This window comes from Punica granatum, chromosome 2 (genome assembly GCF_007655135.1).
Source record: "Punica granatum isolate Tunisia-2019 chromosome 2, ASM765513v2, whole genome shotgun sequence".
Lineage (NCBI taxonomy): Eukaryota > Viridiplantae > Streptophyta > Magnoliopsida > Myrtales > Lythraceae > Punica > Punica granatum.
In genome coordinates, this window is record NC_045128.1 from 10,249,837 (window position 1) to 10,270,123 (window position 20,287).

At 39.4% G+C, this 20,287-nt stretch overlaps 3 protein-coding genes across 3 annotated transcripts; 1 reads left to right on the plus strand and 2 right to left on the minus strand.

The window, feature by feature from the left end:
• Window positions 1-77: 77 nt before the first annotated feature.
• On the plus strand, window positions 78-12,154 carry LOC116195667 (DNA topoisomerase 1). The gene is given in 23 exon segments (XM_031524964.1): window positions 78-372; window positions 1,104-1,769; window positions 2,139-2,587; window positions 3,087-3,637; window positions 3,640-3,740; window positions 4,485-4,571; window positions 5,279-5,325; window positions 5,618-5,727; window positions 5,826-5,926; window positions 6,746-6,838; window positions 6,982-7,071; window positions 7,292-7,375; window positions 7,455-7,523; window positions 7,652-7,711; window positions 8,172-8,243; window positions 8,321-8,428; window positions 8,507-8,583; window positions 8,792-8,875; window positions 10,315-10,429; window positions 10,520-10,609; window positions 11,022-11,087; window positions 11,174-11,269; window positions 11,621-12,154. Coding segments are annotated over 23 exon segments (3,411 nt in total). The 5' UTR covers window positions 78-300; the 3' UTR covers window positions 11,744-12,154.
• A 165-nt stretch (window positions 12,155-12,319) lies between these two features.
• Window positions 12,320-16,896, minus strand: LOC116195668 (U-box domain-containing protein 52-like). The gene is made up of 9 exons (XM_031524965.1): window positions 16,437-16,896; window positions 16,083-16,186; window positions 15,810-15,931; window positions 15,413-15,688; window positions 14,962-15,265; window positions 14,440-14,541; window positions 13,905-14,336; window positions 12,958-13,743; window positions 12,320-12,740 (listed from the first exon to the last, which is right to left on the minus strand). The coding sequence occupies exons 1-9, from the start codon at window positions 16,618-16,620 to the stop codon at window positions 12,684-12,686; spliced, it is 2,367 nt and encodes a 788-aa protein (XP_031380825.1). The 5' UTR covers window positions 16,621-16,896; the 3' UTR covers window positions 12,320-12,683.
• An 882-nt stretch (window positions 16,897-17,778) lies between these two features.
• LOC116195669 (protein SODIUM POTASSIUM ROOT DEFECTIVE 2-like) lies at window positions 17,779-19,355 on the minus strand. Its single transcript, XM_031524966.1, has 3 exons — window positions 19,054-19,355; window positions 18,733-18,808; window positions 17,779-18,162 (listed from the first exon to the last, which is right to left on the minus strand). Exons 1-3 carry the CDS (start codon window positions 19,300-19,302, stop codon window positions 17,999-18,001), a joined length of 489 nt encoding a protein of 162 aa, XP_031380826.1. The 5' UTR covers window positions 19,303-19,355; the 3' UTR covers window positions 17,779-17,998.
• Window positions 19,356-20,287: the final 932 nt, after the last annotated feature.

Genomic DNA, 20,287 nt, shown 5'->3' on the forward strand with positions numbered 1-20,287 from the left:
ATCGGGACTTTTCAATTATCTCAAAAAAAAAAACTAACATTAATTAAAAAAAAAAAAACTAAAACCCTCACAATAGCCTGTAGTATTGCTATGCACAGCAATCCTAAAACCCTCCGCCATCTTCTATCCCTTCCCTTCTCCGTCTCTCTCCTCCACCGCCAGTCACACACATGAACAGCTCTCGAGCTGATACTTCCGTTTCTGATTTCCAATCCCTAAATTTCTGATCGCGAGGAGAAGGAAAGTGGAATTGGTGCGAAACATTATGAAAGGAGGAGCAATTCGTGTGTCTTCTTGAGGATGAATTTTCAGCTGCGGAGGAGCTTCTCTTCACTCCTGTGGAGCAGTCATCCTGAAACCTCCATGGCTCAGGTTTTGGCCCTCTCTCGTCACTCTTTTATTAAGACAAGCATGCTTTTTATCTGTTCTGATACTCGCATTGTTGTGAAGTTTCTGCTTCTGCCAGTGGGTTTCGTCCCATTTCAATGTCTCCTCTTTTTTGGGCTAAAGGCCCTTTTCCCCCCTTTTTTTGGCTTTGAAATGTCAAGTTTTGTGGTGTCGTTTCGCTCGAGGTTATGTCTGAATGCGGAAAAATGGTGATACCACGGCATTATGGGTGAAGCAATTGTGGAAATGAAAAGAAAGGCGAAATATTTAATTTTAGTTTTTGGAGAGAAGGATTAAGCTGAATTCTTTATAGCAAAAATATCGAACCTTTCTTTGGAATTGTAAGAAAGCATGGAAGAAGAGTTTGTCTTGCAACTTAGAAACTCTCTTCGATGAAAAAGCGAGAATTTGTTTCTATGGACCTTTTCAAATTGTTGTTCATTCAATACCTATTGTTCAAGAAGTTGCACATGTGCTTCCCTGCATAAATAGGTATTGAATGGACTATGGGGATGACAAGTTGTTTTGGTCGAACAATTACTTACTGACCTTGTTCTTAAATTTGGTGCTTTCCATGTGTTTCAGTGGTCAGTGTGCTTTTCATGTATTTTCATTTGCTAAAGTTCATGAGGACTTTGTGGGCTAAAAGTTTACATACTATTCAAATATCATATCTGACCGTTGCACTTGATAATGGATAATTTTTTTTGCAACAGGGCCCATTTCTGAATCAACTGGGGATACACATCAGTTCGTTATCTGTTGGCGGTGGTGATTTATACAGGACTTATTCCCAGCTTAAGTTCAAAAAGGGCAAATTGTCACGTATGAACATTGCAAACAGCTTAAAGGCTCCACGAGCCATTCGTAATGTTTCAATTCAAACTGGAGCTTCTGATGAGATATCCATTTTAGCAGCTCCTAGATTCTATTATAAGCCTATCGTTGGTGGGTCCCGATTTGGATGGCCTAGTTTTAGTGCTTCAGCCTACAGGACTCGGTGTTATTCCCAGTTTCCGAAATCGCAAGTATTTATAAAGGATGACGTGCTTCCTAAAGAGAAAAGGGGAGGCGCCAGTGTCTTGGCTTCGAGAGCTAATTTTGATTCAAACCGGAAGCTTCCTAAGGCACTGGCTGCTCGGAGTAGAAAGAGTGCTGATGGCTCTACATCTGGTAGTAGAAATCATGATACTATCGTGCAAACTCAAGAGCTCTCTACTAAGCAGGATGATAAAGCTCAAGTGCAACAAGAGCACTCAAGAACCAAGAAAAATAACAAAAAGCAGAAGAGCGGTGTTACTGTTGTAGATGAAGATTCTCAGTCAAAATGTTCGGGAATAAAAACTCCATCTAGAAGATCGTCCTCGGAAACAAAGCTAGAGGTTAGTGAGATTTGGTTGATGACTAGTGGCCCATCTCCTATGCAAGAATAGGATGGAAATGGAATATATTTCTCTGTTTTCTGCCCTTTGATAAACGTGGTTAGCTATTTCTGTAGTTCTCTCTTCTTCTTCTTCTTCTTTTTTTTGTGTTATTCTACATTTACTTTTATGCATATGATCTGTACATAATTGATAGACTGGAAGTTAATGTCTCTTCAAATATTTTAAGTTTGATATGCAACATTAATTTATTTTAAGTCTAGAATTGTTTGTCGTTTTGTATTTCCATATAGTCGGTTTGGCATTTTCTAAATGTGCAAGGAGATTCCTACAGCTCTTTCACTAACCATAAACCACACGCATTTCCAGGACAATCTTAATGGCAACAAGCTAGAAGAATCACTTCGTTCTTCTGCTTCACCAAAAAGGGCCTCTAGAAAGAAGGCTAAGAGTCAATCAGCGAAGATGACTGCCGAATCACTTGAGAAGCAGGGGCAACCGGTGAAGGTGACTACGGATACACCTGAGATAGACAGATACCGAAGGACTCCCAGTGTAAATTCTCGCAAAGGAAGTAACCTCAAACCATTGTATCCTCCCAGTGGAAAATCGGTGGTTGTGGTGGAATCTGCTACAAAAGCAAAAGTTATACAACGTTACCTTGGTGACATGTTTGAAGTATTGCCTAGCTATGGCCATGTGAGGGATTTGGCTGCAAGGTCGGGATCCGTCCGTCCTGATGAGGACTTCAGCATGGTATGGGAGGTTCCTTCTCCTGCATGGACTCATCTCAAGAGTATCAAGGTTGCTTTAAGCGGGTACTGTTTTTCCATGCCATATGAATATTATATTACAATGCTATTGGAGCGGTCTTATCAGTGAGAATGTAGAGAAGCTGAAAAATGACACCATCCATTTACATACCGAACATGACATGTTTCAGTTGATATCTCTAAGTGTGATATGATTTGCTGTTCTCTTTTAGGCCCATTTTTTAGACCAGAAGTTAGATTAAGCCAAGCAAGTATTTGGCTTATGCATACGGGCTTACAACAAGTCTACAAAATATAAAAATTTAAAAGTATAATATAATCTGAATGGCTATTTCATGGACTTGTCCAAGAAATGGCCGGTTGAGTCCTCTAAGGCTTTTGATGGGTTCAATTTGCAAAACAGTGCAAATCGAGAATGGAGCGGGTGCACTAGTACAGCCAGTTATTTGGACCCCATCAGTTTTTAGAACATTTATGCATAACCAAACTATAAATTCATCCACAGATCACTGACGTTCTTGATTTCTTTTGGCTTATTCCTCAGAGCAGATAATCTTATTCTAGCATCTGATCCGGATCGTGAAGGAGAGGCTATTGCTTGGCATATTATTGAGATGTTACAGCAACAGGATGCATTACGCGATAATATTACTATTGCTAGGGTTGTTTTTCACGAAATAACAGAGTCATCCATTAAAGCCGCCCTCCAGTCGCCGAGAGATATTGATGCCAACTTAGTTAATGCATACCTTGCACGGAGGGCTCTTGATTATTTGATTGGTTTCAACATTTCACCATTATTATGGCGGAAACTACCGGGTTGCCAATCTGCAGGGCGAGTCCAGTCTGCCGCTTTATCCCTCATATGTGATAGAGAAATGGAAATTGATGAATTTAAACCACAAGAATATTGGAGCATTGAGGCTGGGTTTAACAAAAGCCTCACGGGTTCTCCCATTGAGTCAGTTTCTTTCATGTCCAACTTGACATATTTTGCTTCTAAGAAATTAAATCAGCTCGCGATCAGTTCCAATACAGAAGCGAAGAATATTCAAGAGAAGATTTTATCATCAAGTTTTAAAGTGATGGGCTCCAAAATAACAAGACAAGGAAGAATCCTCCTACTCCTTACATAACCTCTACACTTCAGCAGGATGCTGCAAATAAGTTGCATTTTCCCGCAACATATACTATGAAGGTTCTCCATTATTCACTTCGTCACTTAAATGTGCAGAAGATTGACTATGCATATGATACTTAGGATCTGCTCAAATCATCTTTTAGATCGGCATCATTATCTGTCTTCTAAATCACATCATTTAATTCTGAGGGTTGCAAGTATTTATTTTCATTGTCTCGTCTGATTGATTGCCACGACCTTTCATGATTGCGCCAAGATTGTATAGTTTCATCTCATAGATTATGAAGGATCACTGCTATTCAGGATCTAATCCAGAGGCAGCTGAAACATTAGGTTTAAAACAAAAGTCATGAGACGGTTTCATGGATTAGTTTGATGTGTGAGACTTGTCTCACCATCTAATAATAAATTGACCATCTTAACTCTTGCAATGGAAGTGCATATTCTACTAAATTTATAAGTTCAAACAGATGGCACTTCAATCTTTCTTTTCCAAGATGCAGATTTTGGTGACTATGTTAAGGAAGATTTGTTGGATTTCTATGAACTTATTATAAATTCGTAACAATCTCTTGCATAGATGCTGCTTGGACATCCCTTCATTTATTTCATCTAATAGATCATTGTGAAGAAAATGGTCAATTCTAATAGGTTCTTGCATTAGAATGGTACTGGGATTGCCACTAGGGTGTTCACAATTTTAAGGATCTAGCTTCTATGTAATGATTCACATGTGATTTATATGGCAATTTAGATATGCTTCCGTCAGGTCACTTATATTGTATCTGAATACCATTGCAGCTTGCTCAGAAGCTTTATGAGGGAGTTCAACTATCTGATGGCAATGCAGTGGGTCTGATAACTTATATGAGAACGGACGGTTTACATGTATGTTTGACCTTCTCTGGGTTGTATCGTACTGTACTGCGAGATCAATTTTAGTCTCTTCAGTATTGATGATGTTAGATAATATTACTATATGAACTAGTTATATTGCCCGTGCATTGCACGGCTTATTATACAATAGATGAGAATAATGTAGGATGTAGGAAGGAGCAGTGAACTTGCAAAGGAATGATAATAACAATTTTATTTTTTTAGGTTGGTAGAACATCCGTTGTTTATTTTATTTACTATAAAATAAAATATCTAATGCCTTTATATTAGCCAAATTTGTTAATTATCACATGGATTGCATAATTTTTCTGTTTATAATATTGTTCCTATTTATTTTTTTGATTTATATATATATTTATTTGTTGTATCTTATTAAATGTAATATTTATATTATTAGTAAAATATTTTATTTATGAAATATTCTTGAGATATTGATAACATCTAATACGCACATTTATTGCAAGCGTAGTTTGTTTTACTATAGATATATGTATAGGTTTGTGTAGATCGATTATTGTAGTTCTTTGGAAGACCCTCTTCAATGTTGTCTTCTCTAATAAATTAATAGATCTTAATTGGAGTTTGTATTATTAGTAAGTACAATTTTCTTCTAGCTCCATCTGGTCAGTCAACAGTCGTTTGTCATGCTAATCATTTTGACATATTGATGGGATTTTCCATGTTTGTTTACATTCCAGATTTCTGATGAGGCTGTAAGGGAAATAAATTCACTGGTAGTTGAAAGGTAAGGATGTTCTGCAAATTATATAACTACTTTGCTCCTTTAGGTTCTTTAAATTGTGTTAGTGGTGCTTCCACTGAGGTCAATGCAGTCAATCATGTCTTAGATTTTATCCATCAAGCAAAATCGCATGCATTGCATTGCAATCACTCTGGGATAATTCTGTGCAATTTTATAAAGCCATTCTCTTTTGTAATTAGTCTCTCATCTTCATCGATCTATGTTTTTTCCTTCATCTATGCACCATTAGTGGCTCTCCCTGTAATAATATCTTCTCAAAACATATCTTGTAAAGGTATGGACCCGATTTTGCATCGAAGACTGCCCGCAAATATTTTAAGAAGGTGAAAAATGCTCAAGAGGCTCATGAAGCAATCAGACCTACTGATGTTCAGAGATTACCATGTAATAATCGTTCATTCAGCCTAAATCTTTATTCCGTTGATATGATAGTTATTGATGGGTGATCAGAATCTGATTTAATCTTCTCTGTCAACTTTTAGCAACAATTGCTGGAGTACTTGATGAAGATTCGATGAAGTTATACTCTCTTATATGGTCTCGTACAATGGCATGCCAAATGGAGCCTGCTAGTTTCAGTCAGGTTACGAAAATAAATATTTAAATATTATAAAAACACAGTTCTTGATTTATTTAATTTATTTCTTTGGTCAACTGGAACTAGAGTTTGACCATGTATGATTAACTAACATATCAGCTTCGAACTGTTTCATATAGTTTGACATCATCTGCTTCCTTGTCAAATAAATGTATGTTTTGATATTTATTTCGAGTGTTGCATGTAAGAATTTTACTGAGTAAGATGCCAGAAGGGTGCAGATACATGCACATAGGAAAAAGGTACAACAAAATTAGAAAAGCCAAATACAGGACGCTGACTATCTGGAACAAGAAAGAGTCAGTTTCATTCAGCAAAATGAGTATATCCCATCTGCAAAGAAGAGAACAAAACCAAAATGTGTCCAAACTTTTCTTAAGAATGTGCAAAACACTTTCAATGTCTTCTCTTATTTTTATTTTACATTTTCTTGTGTTACGTGTGCGTGCGTGTGTGTGTTTCTCTTTTTGTGTGTGGGCGGGTGGGTTGGGGGGGTGGGGCATGATTGCCCGACTTGTACTTGTTTCTAGTTTTGTTAAATGCCTCATCTTACACAGTGATAGTTATCTTCAAGAGCAATTAGGACAAATATCAGGTTCTAATTATAAGAGAACGAAAATTTACACTTCTTCGCAAGCAAAATATATACATTATATTGGAAAATAAACTCTTATACATTTCATGCTGAGCGTTTGTTAGAATCTCAGAGAAACAGATACCATCATCATTGAAATTGATATATACATTTTAATCACCAGTGTCAGTTGCAATTACTAACTCATTTATTTCATTCTAAAACTCCAGGTACAAGTTGAAATCAGGAGTGCAGATGAATCCATTGCATTCAGCTCTTCTTGCTCGAAGAATGATTTTCTTGGGTATCAGGCAGTTTTCCAGGTATACCGAGTTTCAGTAAGATAGGCATGAATTGTCTTGGCATGAAAAGCAATCCTGACCTTTGATACGTGTTCGCTTCTGCATTAAGAGGCATTAGCACGCTTGTTTCCTCTGAACTGACATTGATACTTCTTAAATTTTAGGACAAGGAATGTGAAGTGCTGAAGTCTAAAGAAAAGGAGGAGATTGCGAATGATCGCGTTGAAACTTTCGAAGTTCTCAATTCTTTAAAGGTAAACTTTTTAAATACTCATGCAAGATCCATAAATTGGTTATCTTGTATATTTATTGTTTAGGACAGGCGAACATCGATAATATAAGATTTCTCATACCAATAGATCTTTCCTATAGTCTATAATTGCTGTACATTTTTGCTCATGATGATTCTTCATATATATATTTTTATATAATAATATTGGGATTGTGATCTTGTTGGCTAAATGATCATGTTAGGCTGGTGATCATGTATCTCTTGGTCAAGTGGAACTTAAACAGCACTTTACTCAGCCTTCACCACGCTACTCGGAGGGCTCACTAGTAAGTTGCTTTCATGTTTACTTCTTAGAGTACTTATCATGCCATACAAGTATAACATTTTGATGTACACATGTTAAAGGTTAAGAAGTTAGAAGAGCTAGGGATTGGAAGACCTTCAACATATGCGAGCACATTGAAAGTTTTGCAGGTAATTTGTCTTGCATATTTATATGGCATAATTTTTTTCAAATGAGGCAGGTTTTAGAAAGATGCCCTTATTTATATGCTTGAGTGTTTCAATGACCATTAATCCATTCTTTATCTTGTGCATTTCAGGACAGAAATTATGTGTCTGTAAAGAGCCGTGTCCTTTATCCTGAATTTCGTGGCCGCATGGTATGTTTGCTTGTAGTTTCTACTGGATCTGTTGAAATTTAGACTTCTTTGAACTAACAAAGGTCCTCCTTTTGTGAGTGTGATACTGTCATTAGATAGGAAAGAAAAGGCCTGCTTAAGGTCACTGCTAGATATGAGCTGACTGACAATCTAAAAACTGCTGTGCCTTTCTAGTGAAATAGGATATGATTTAAAAGTGCCATGGACAATAATTATACCTCATTTTGTTTAACCGACTTCAATTGTGATCCGGATCTTGCAGATGCTTTTGATCACTAGTGGTATAGCTCCAGTTAGATAATGTTTTAATAACAATTTTTGAGGGTTCTTAAAATTGTCTAAGTATTCTTTAAAATGAGATTTTAAGTAAATGAGATTTTAAATACTACATTTAGTTGTTGTCTGGGCACTGGAGCTTAATTTATTTATGTACTAATTATTTATTATATGTCATCACAAGGTGTCAGCATTCCTCTCTAACCATTTCTCGGAGGTCACTGACTATAGCTTCACTGCTGACATGGAGGCTGAGGTGACTCTTGAACCACTCTATCCTTCATTATTTTCCTATTTGAGTTTATATGACTAAGCTTTCCAATATCTTTATAGCTGGATAATGTCTCTGGTGGCCTAACGGAATGGAAAGGTCTCCTAAAAGACTATTGGACACGATTTAGCTCATATTGTAATCGGGCTGCTACTGTCCATATCCACCAGGTGAGAAAGGTGTATGAAAATGCTCTCTTTATTTGAATTTTCACTGTGAATAACATAGTTTCAAAACTGTTGCTATAGGTGGAGAAGATGTTGGAGAAAAAATTTGGAGATTTCTTGTTTGCTTCTCTTCCTGATAACACCAGGACGTGCCCAAGGTATATTCAGATGTTGGGTTTTGAGGCATTGCCAAGAATTTTTATTTTTCACTTGACATGGTTATTAATGTGTGCATTGGTACTTCTGGGTGGTTTTTTGTTTTATATTTCAATAATTTCTCCTAATTTCTTTGATATGTTTATTTCTTAAATGCTTCTGTAATCTTCTAATCAATAGATGGACTCTATAAACTTGAATTTATTGCAGCTGCTTGGAGGGCACTTTGATATTTAAAGTGAGTAGATATGGTGCTGGCTATTTTATCGGTTGTGATCAGCATCCAAAATGCAAGTAAGTAGCTGGAGCTCAAATCCTGACTAATATTTATATTTAGCAAAATCTGGGTTCATTACCTGCTGACCAAGTTATTTGCAATATTATATTTCATTCCTAGCAAAGCTTCATCATGGGCTGGGCAAGTCGAGCCCAATTTTTAAAGAACAGCTCTTTATGGTCCATCTGATGGTTGGTTCTAGATTCATGTCTAGGCCTGCCCATCTTAGACAGAGGCTGGGCTCAACCACGGAAAAGATTTGCCATTTTTGAAGGAAATTAATGTGGCCCAAAAAAAAAGGAAACTAATAGAAAACAAACAATTTTCTTTTCTGATAAGTGCTATTTTATTACTCAAGGCAAAGTATGTACAGGTGTGCTGAAACAGATCAAAAACAGCACAGGCTACAAAACCTGCAAGACTATACATAAGTTCTCTCAGTCTATAGGGAGAAACAAGGGGACAATCAGTAACCTTCATTGAGACATTCAATAAAGAAGCAACACTTGAGCGCATCAGCTCCACATTATGTCTCACCATTACTCTAATATTATTGTTCTTTCCTTGAAAAGCCCTTCTATTCCTTTCCATCCAAAATAACATAAATGTAGTAAGTCCAGGATAGTTTCCAGATAGCTGTGTCAAGCTTCTTACCTTTCCATTGCACAACATGCCTGAGTTCAGGCTTATCAACTCGCGAAAAGATTTGGATGTCCCTCCAGACTCCTTTTGCGTATGAGCAGGCATAGAACAAATGGTCTCTCAATTCCTCTTCTTTTGCACATAGGATACAGGTGCTATTGGTGTCCAAGCTTCCCAAATTCAGCAGTCTATGTTTGGTGGGCAGCCTATTTAGAATGCATAGCCATCCAATAAAGAAACCCTGGGGAATGGCCAGGAAACTGCAGTAGTTTCTTTGTAGTTCTTTTTTACATTTTTGTGGTTGGGTCGATTATATCATCAAACTTGTGAAAGCAGGAGCTTGGGTTCATGGTCTGCTGGGGGATTATGATGGGTCCAGGAAATTATGAATTATATTCCATTGATAGCGGAACATTTTTAGGGTTAAAAAAGTTAAGATCTAGACCATGTTATTTACTGGACAAGAACCTCACCGTTTAGTTATGGTTTGAATGGGTTCGAGCTCATACCAATTCTCATGCATATTGGTCCTTTTACTGGTCATATGATAAGCCTTGGTCTGACATGTCAATAGCTGGTCCAGTCCAGTTTTAATAACTATGATTATATTGGTTAGTTGTCTTGGACTTATGGTTACATCAATTTTCTGGAACTGCCCATTGTCGGTAGCTTTCCTGGTCATAGATGGAAAGGCAATTGTATCTTGATCACCATAGTCGGTTACAAGGTTTTAAATAAGACCTATCACGTACTTTGATGACATCGGTGCTAGAACGTGTATATATAGTCACTGAGCTTCTTGGTTGCTGTGCAGGTACATTGCAAAGACTTTGTATGGTGAGGAGGAAGAGGATGCTGTCCCTCAAAATAATAACACTACAATTGAGGAACCAAAGCTTCTTGGTCTTCACCCAGTTTCCAATGAGAAGGTTCTGCTCACTCTTAAACTATATCTGCCATTAGTTTATAGTCATGCCTGTAGGCTTACTAATGTTTCTTCTCTTCCCTTCCATCTGCAGATTCTTCTGAAGAATGGCCCCTACGGTTTTTACGTGCAGCTCGGCGAAGACAGAAAGAACTGTACACCTAAAAGGGCTTCTATTGGGCAGGTACTATATGATTTTCCTGCTGTAACAGTATTTACTAAAAATCAACATATCTGTATCAATTGCATAAGCCTTCAAGTCTGTTGGCTTGGAAACCTGAGCTGTTCTTCTCTTTTGTTCTTTCCTTATGAACTAGGGGAGCAAAAAGGTAATGATTGTGGGAGAAGATTACAGAGTGCATGACGGGAGACAACTGAAAAAAGTAACTGTTTTGAAAAAATCGGACCATAGCATGTCGGAGAACTCATCTATCACTCTAACTTACATTACAGTATATAGCTGTTATAGGAAAATAGCATAGAACAGTAGATGGAAATATTAAGTTTATTAATTTCATAGTTCCCTTAGATTAGTTATCGATTTTTTTTCCTTGGCCATTGGGACCAAATCCAACATAATGAAACTTCTCATTCAGTTGAAGGATGTAGACTCAATTACAGTTGAAGATGCTCTTGAGTTGTTGCGATATCCGATCACATTGGTAATTCTTTCTACTGGCTACATTCTTTGCTAAAAAATGTTAAAGTGAACTATGAAGCTCAATTCTTTCTTTTATATTTTCTGTAGGGTGAGCATCCCAAGGACAAGCAACCTGTGGTACTAAAACTCGCTAAAGTTGGGTTCACCATTAGACATCGGCGTACGATTGCTACTGTTCCTAAGGTACTCCTATAATTTTCTGACTACATTCAGAATGGACCCTTAAAAGAAGAACCAATGTGGGTTAGTTCAGGTTGTTCGGCACCTCTAGCAAGGTCTCGGATTTGAGTATTGTGAATAGAGAAAATCCACGATGGAAAGAGCCTAATTCCTTAGTGGGCCGACCCGCTCGAATTAATTGGGATCCATTGGATTTCTGGATATCAGGTGGTGCACATTGAAAGAAGAAATTGATTTTGATCATGCTCTAAATTGTTAAATTCCCTAATTGGTATCTCGTAGTTACTTGTGATAGTGAATTCTTTGGGGGTTCTCTTGTTTAAGTTACTTATGAGAATCTACGTTGATGGGCAGAATCTAAAACCAGGCAATATCACCATGGAGAAAGCATTAGAGCTATTGTCAAGCAAGGATGTGAGGCGCTGTGGCCGACCTAAGGGCAAGCCGAAGGTTGAAGAAGCCCTCGAGATGATGTAGTGGGTATCTTATGCACATCTTATTCAAAGGCAGCCTCAGATGAGTTCTGATGAAGGGTTCGACAGTGATTGCCTTTTGTTGTCCGACACAACCAAACCCATTTTTCTCCAAAGCAGGGTGAAGGCTACATGTGTATATCAAAGAGCATGGTGATGGTTCATACGTCGAGGCTCTTCATGTACGATTTTTATATTTTTTTGTCTTCTTATTATAGTCAGTTTCAAGAGGGGATAGGGATAGAAGTCGGGACCTTTTAACGATCATAGATAGAGTTGCTTCCATTGGGTAAAACGTTCACTATTGATCGGCTACATTTATCTGTATATGTAACATTATCTTGTTATTCATTGTCACACAAATTGTTGGAAATGGAAATGTGAATTGAATAATAAACTCTAGAAATTGATTAAATTGCAAAATTGTCCTCATCATTCTCACGCTTTTCCATTCATGTCTTAGACTTATTATTTGTTCAAACTCGTCCACTTATGAAATTAAAGTGGCTTTATTTTGTTGAGTTCTACTGGTTTTGATTGTGATATCAGGCCTATATATATTGAAATCAGGAAGGGCATGAAATTCAATTGACAAACTGTGAAATTCACAAAATCTACTTGGGCTGCCTTTTTCTTTGCAGCTTTGCTCCACTCACCAAAACAAATGGTGGAAAGGGAGGAGGATAACAAGTGCATCCAGAAGTCCTATACTCCGATCAGATTGAGCTCGGAGAATGCTCGACTACATACAAGTGAATTCATCCTTCCCGACTTCAGAAGAAATCCAATGATTGGACAGGTCTCTATGGATGCCTAAGCCTTTCGGGTTCCGAAGCATCTCACTGAGGTGGATCACTGGATCCCGCCTCTGAGTTCTCCGTGTCAATTTGGATAAGAAATATTATAACAAAATCTCTGTTTCTTGCTGTGAATATCTTTCCACCTCAAATTGGGTTAGTCCAGCTTTCAACTGATCTTCCTGATGGGGGACTCATCAACTCCTGCAAAAGAGAAACCGACAAATTTTATCATATATTCTCGGCACGCCATATAATTATGGCTCATTCGTCCAATCATAACGAGCCACGTGTCATAGTTTCGGTTAGCACTTCATGGCAGAAAGTGTTATGACAAACAGAAGTTATGATTCTCGGGTATCAAAATGCTAGGCAAAGTGTATACTTTGGTTGAATGTATTCATCGAGGCAATCAACTCACCAGCTGCAATGAGACTTGGCTTTGGCTCTGGCTCTGGCTCTGGCTCTGGCTCAGCATGGTGCACTTGCCGGTGGTCGATAGCGGCTGTTGCAATATGTCTTCTTCCCCAAGGGCCCTCAGTCTCTTGAGTTCTGGCAGGATAACATTCCCTAGATCTGGCCTGTCGTTCCGTCTTAGCTCTGCACACTTTAGAGCCAACTTAGCGAAGCTCACTGCCTCTTCCACTGGCCAGTCTGGCACTGTCGGGTCCAACATGCTGGCGAAGGTCCCGTCCTCAATCGCCCGTTCGACATGGTGGGTCAGTCCCATGGCGGGCCTGGCTGTCAACAACTGTAGGAATATGATTCCAAGGGAGTAGATATCCGACTTCACGCCCAGCATGCCTGTTTGCTGATACTCGGGGTCGATGTAGCAGAATGTGCCGGCAGTTGATGTCATTCTGTACTGCGTCACAGTGTCAGCCACGGAGGGTGGGACTAGCCTGGCAAGCCCGACGTCAGCAATCTTGCTCACAAAGTTGCGGTCGAGAAGGATGTTGCCAGGCTTCAGGTCCCTGTGGACTAAAGGCTCGGGTTTAGTCTGGTGGAGGAACAATAAGCCAGTGCCGATCTCGGCAGCAATCTTGAACCGGAGCTGCCAGGAAAGGGGAGAGGTGCCCCCTCGACAGAGAAGGCGGTCTTCCAAGCTCCCATTGGCCATGTACTCATAGACCAGGCATCCGTACTCGGAACAAGCTCCCAGGAGTAGTACCATGTTAGGATGCCTAATGCAGCTTAGCACCTCCACCTGTAAAAGCGCTACGTTAGGCGAGTTTATTCTTTATCGGTTTCTCATCGAGTCAACAACATGCTGCCGAATTATCATAATTTGTCGTGCATTATTCTGCGAATCCACACTACACATCCATCTGAAAAGTATAGAACATATCTAAAATCTTATCCGCATACCTCTTGCAAGAACTGTGATCGCCCCTGGGCAGCATCCGGGCGGAGAACCTTGATGGCCACACTCGTGTAATCCAAGTAACCCCTGAACACGGGCCCATAACCTCCTTCCCCGATCTTGTGAGACTGCGCAAAGTATTCTGTCGCAGCCTCGATCTCATCTATCTTGTACTTCCTGCATCTCATATTACCACCCCGTGTGATCTTGTCGAGGAATTTCTTCTTCTCCTTTGCCTCCTTGAGGGCCTTCATTTCTGCGGTCATTCTCTTCTGTGCTTCCAGCTCAGCGATCCTCCTGGCAGCCTCAGCAGCCTCAATTGCAGCCCGGGATTTTGCCCTCTCCTTCTCTGCGATAGCCAACGCTGCTTCCTCGGCCAGTCGGGCCTCCTCGAGTTTCCTTTGCTCTTCCATTTTCCAGCACCGGAGCTCTTCCGCCTGAAAATTTCAGTTCCTCTTATCTCAGTTTGGCTTAAAAGCTTTCTTTTACGAACAGTTCTCGGAGTTCCTCTAATCGGATAAATGCCTTAAAGTTTTATACCTTTTGTTTTGCGGAAATTGCTTCTTTGCAGGCTGTGCTGTACATTTCCATTGTCTGTTTAAGCTCCAACTTTAGCCTCCTCATTTCAGCTTCTGTATCATCCTGCAAAATGAAGAATTACGACAATGTTCTCGAGAAGGAAATTTTATCATCTGTCCCCTAAGGATGGCCCGTTCAGAACGGAAATAGGCAACTAGATTGTACATCCATACTGATCCTCGACTACACCCATGTCTTGGAGTCCGACTCAACAGAATCAAAGCTTGTGATCCATATCTTCTCGTTTATGCAGATCAAGTCTAGTTCATGTTCTTTTGAGATCTTGGCATCATTTAACGATACCAACAAAACCAAATGCGAATCGAGGTAAATTGGGCAGCCTGTGTTTCCAAATTCCAACTGCCCAGGATATATTCAAACTACTGTAGAGGTGCATCTATAACGTAGTTCCTCTCAGACATTAACAAGATTATCCTTTCCCTATTACGATGAAAGGGAAAAGCTCGAGTTATGTGACATTACCATGTAAGATGACGAGGACACAGATAATCTCTCGCTGTCTTGTCCGCCAGATGCAGATGATGAGAAATCGTTCATGTAGTAACTATCCGCCGACCTCCGTGGCAATGAAGCAATGTCAAAGTCCATGTCGGACAAGCTTGAGAGTCGAGGGGACCTCCCGCTATCAAGGCCGTCATAGAGCGATGGGAAAATCTGATCGATGCTTGGTCTGCCTGAGCTACAGACAAAGGATATATCACTGTCGGGCATACTGACTTCCCCGTACAATCTGCCATTGGCAGCTCTCCCTCTGGTGAATGGTGACCTGCTTGAAAAAATGGCTCCGAAAAGTTAACATTGCGAAGAAGACACTACACAATAAGATTACAGAATACGTGCGGCATCTCAACCTGCCTAAGACAACCTAGACAATGATCCACCTTTCTTCCATGACAAAGGAGGTGTGACTTACCTAAAGAAGTCCGATTCCTGATTATTTGGAATATTGGGTTGCTCCACTGCTTGCTTTACAACTGCTCTCATGCTATTAGCTTGGGGGATCCGAGGATCGATCTGACTTGCTCTTGCTACCGACTGGCTAAGAATCTGATCACGCATAGATGAGATGGGTGGGGCTGGTCGAGAAGCCGAGCGCATGGAACTTATTTTTCCCTTCGATATGACATACACATTACAGAAGTCGGGCGCACCTTTAGTCAAGTTGGCTGAGATATCTGTCGACTTAAACCTTCACAAGATAAAAGGATCAATCACCCACTCGGAAAGAATGATAAATCGAATCTCGGTCACGTATCTATAAGTAAAGTCTCCATTATAGATGGTGAAATTAGATATCAAGTTCGCGGTACCTGAGAAACGCAGATCTTGCAGGGGCGCCAACCACCAGATGGTCGATTGCAGTCTTGGAAACATATTCTATTAGAGCTTTTGCTACGTCAGTGTTTTCTAGTACTATGTCTTTGCATTGTATCTGTGTCAAAACTCGAGTTAATCGCATTCAAAAACATCGATGCAATAAATAAGGATCAGTCCAGACTATTTCATACAGAATGATGTTGATCTGACAACATTATTTTCGTAGAACGCATAGGCACTTGAGACTTTAGTTAAGCAGTACTTACATCTTTTCGTGAACAGAAGCATCGAAATGGAAGGAAGATTTCCCTTGTTTGCGGGTCAATGTCTTTTCCGGCTAGTGAATCGCCTGAGGTCAGGATATCAGGCCCTGAAATTACAACATGCCAAAAGTGAGGAAGAACAACCTTAATCATGTACATCCTTAAGAATTCATCACTACCATACGTTAGAACTCTCACATCTGTAAACCCGACAAAATAGACCTGTTCATAACCCGTTAACTCGGTACTAGGCTGTGAACGTCAATGATACTAACAAAATGAAAATCCCAGAATTGGATATTTCACCCATATCCGTAGCCTCTAATCTGAAAATTGATCACACGGAAGGAAACTTACGGGGGGCAGGAGAAACCGAGGGATCCCGAAGCTTGACGTGGAGGAGCAACAGTGTCTGACCCTTCCCAAGGAGATGGTCAACCGCCCATTTCAGCGCATTTTGGCTCCCACGGTCCTTGTCGATCGCCACAGCCACCAATCCATTTGTTCCTCGCTTCTCGGGTTGCTCTCTCGGTAGCCACATTTTTTTGTTCAACTATTGACTGGCCAGATACCGACCCTCCTACCAATTCTTGCTTTCTGGATAATCAATATTGTCTTCTCTAGGAAGATTGTATCGAGAGCCTCCTAATGGAAAATATGGGAAATTCGTGTAATTTTCTCTATCTGCTGCCAGGGGTAACGATTGTAATCGTGTTGGATAAGTTTATGCCGTCGTCCTCGTCCCTCCGGGCAATCAGAGAGACAAGGATGCACCCTCTATTTTACTTTCTCTAGTATTGTACTTCTTGATGGACTCTTATTGAGAAGAAGGACAAGGACAAGGAGAAGGGGAAAGAAAAGGCTTTGACGGAAGTTTGATTTGTTCAAACGGTCAGCCCGCGAAAGTCTCTGTCTCTAACTATGAGAGAGGAGGAGTAATTTTAGGCTAGCAGCTCTCTTTCTATTTATAGTAATATAAATGTTCACCTTAACATATATATATAAGGATCCAACAAACCAAGGGATGATCAAAATTAAACTTCAATCCGGCTTCATCGAAGCAATTTGGAGTTATCATCGGCCAAAGATTTGAGATCGTTATGAACAAAATCTGGGCAACTATCGTACTAGATGAATTGCCGTGGATTTATGGAAAATTGAAAGTGTAAAGATCGCGGATCCATCTCGACTCTTCAGATATCTGAATTGGAGGAGGATTTTAGAGTACTGCAGATGGTATGACTCCGCAGCCGTTGGATTCGGCATTTTACTTATTTATATTTATTTATTTATAAATCCAACAGTTGCGAAGCCGGCAGTACGCTAAAAACTTCCCTTAATTGGGCGTAGTCTCATCATTTTGAAATCATACAACTTTTTTCTTCGCAGTAATTGAAACGTTCGAATGGACCTTTACATTGGGACCTTTTCTACAAATACCCAACTTTACTATTGATAAACGGATAATACGCACCTAATTTGTATGTCAGCACTGTACGCAAGGAGAACCGATGCGCTGACTGGCTCGCCAATCATGCTCTCTCCTGAGTCCTATCCTTCAGGGAGTCTCCTTCTAGGGACTCCTCCAGTTGCGATTCACGCTTTATTACTTAACGATGTCATGGGGCATCCTAACCTCGACATTGCATTTCGTTTCAATTTAGTTGTGGGATTCATCCCCATCTTTCACCGAAGAATGGGTTGGAAGTCAAAATTAAGCACCTACTTGTTAGTTGTTGCCAATCGAATCTCGGATTACATACCGCAAATGTGCAGTCCGACTCATGCGTATGATTAATGTCAGGTATTAATACATGATAAATATCATTTACATCTTTCTAACACCCAATTACTCCCAACTCAATAGTAATTTTTGGAGGGTGTCTTTGGATTCCCCTAGAAGAGGGCCAATGGTTTGTCTATGAGTGGGCATGGGGGGGAGAAGGAGGTGTTGACTCGGAGGGACTGATCCATAGCTCTGCATTTTTGACTTTGGAAACACTCTGCAGCACTTCATATGGAAATACGTCTCCGATTACCATCACCATCTTGCTTTCCAGATCCACCTTGTAAGATGTCACTCCTGTTTTGTTCATCATCAAACAAACCAATGATCATGACTATGATATCGAAAATGAACAAGAGGTTATAAAAGCAGAGGTGTATTCGGCGTCTCGTATGATGCAGCTAGTGCTGTGTTGCAATGACGACGGGTTTTCTCCCGTTTCCAGATCCTTTTTCTTTTGTTTTCCTTCAATTCAGAGAGCATTGGGTTACAACCATACATTATTTTCCTCTATGGTGTCGGAGATTCGGTTTTCCAGTTATACGAGAAATTTATGGGCCCGATAAGGAGAAAGGAAGATGTGAATAAAGATTTAGGCATAAAAAAACTTTACATGTGGTCGGTCCAAATTGAATTTTCAATAAAAAGAGATTTGAGCAAAAGTAAGATGGCTCCAAATGTTAAGTTAGGCCATCCACAACCCACATATGACTCGTCAGTCAGACTATATGTCCTCATTTATTTATTCAAATTTTTTACTTATGGCCTCTTTTGTATTGAAAAATAAAAAAAAAGAAGCCGAGTGAAAGAAGTATTTATCCAAAAAAATAACAAAAAGAAGGAATTTGCTGAGGGATGTTAACATACCGTCCATCTTTGCGATGTGTTTCTCGACTTTCCTCGCGCACCCGTAGCAATGCATGGACACCCTGAGGGTCACCGTCTGCGTACGTTAGGGGACATGGATCAGTCAATCTCCGATTACACAATGCAAGAACAATTTGCAGAAATGGCTAATCCATGGAAGAATGTATGTATGCGTAGAACCTATATACATCACGTTCGGTACCGATATACACGGATTAAATTCTCCCCGCCTGCGCGCTCGTATGAGATTCGCATCATCGAAATAATATAAAACATAACAAGAGCAGGAGAGTGATCCAATATCCAAGGCAATACACAAACCTTGGGCTTCAACTGGAACGCCAAGGTCCGACATTGATCGTCATCATCGTTGGAGAGAAGTACGTCTTTCAGTCTCACCGCTCGGCCTCCTTCGCTCTCAACCAAAGGCCTTCCCTCGAGCTCGTCCTCCGAACGATGACTTGCTGCTGCTTCCGTGGGGTTCATGCAGAAGAAACAAGATGGGCTAGCTGAAGAAGAGCATAGGAAAAGCCCCAAGATCTTGCCTAAACTTCTTGCCCTCCTCCCCATATTGCCAAGTGAAGTGATGTTATCTTTCTTTTCCTTCCCTCGGAGAGAATAATGGACTATCATGCGTTCACCTAGCAAGCAAGTTTTATATGGTTATGGCTCCACCATATACATCTATAATATATGATTTGATAGGCAGATTTGATTTTTTTTTCTTTTTCCATATTATATTATATGAGATAAGATAAAAGAGAATAGTAGTAGAGAAGTGATGTGACTAAATTAATTAAATGTCGCGAAATGGACTGTGGGGGGACAGTGAGAAGTCGGAGGTCAAGGTTTTTCCCTCGTTAAAGTCAAAAGGTCGAGCAGAGAGCACTGTGTCCAATGAAGGACCACACCACTTCGTGACTAAAAACAGCAATATTTAACGAAAAAAGAGGATTTATTTCAATGCCATTGTTTTCCACTCGGGATCTAACTCGTATTACAACTCCATTATATTTTATTTTTTTTCAAATTTAATAACATAATTAATATTTAAAATGATAATAGAATTAAATTACACTATATTATTAAACGTCACTGAATTTTACTTTTATATGCGAAACTCTCTGTACTTCTTTATTTATTATTTTTTTAAATTATAAATTTCCTTTATAATAAAAAATATACAATATTATAAGAAAAGAAATTTGTCTTTTTGCGTGCTGGCAAATTTCATTTTATAGTAGTAAATTTTATAATGTGGGTGCTGGAGTTTAAAATGTATCGCAAGCACTGTTTGGCCTGATGTAAAAGTAAAAATTAATTTCAATTAATTATCTTAAATTTCTATCGCGCTTACAAGAACTTAGTTCATCTCTAATCCAAAAATAAGCCCCCTTTGGTTTCAAAATATTTTTTAACTCTACTCTACTTAATTTCACTTATCTTTAATTCAACAAAATAATTAGTACTTTTTTCTTTTTCTTTAATTTTTCAATCATTCAATTTAATTTTTAATACTAAATTCTCTCAACTATTTATTACTTTTTTTCACAAT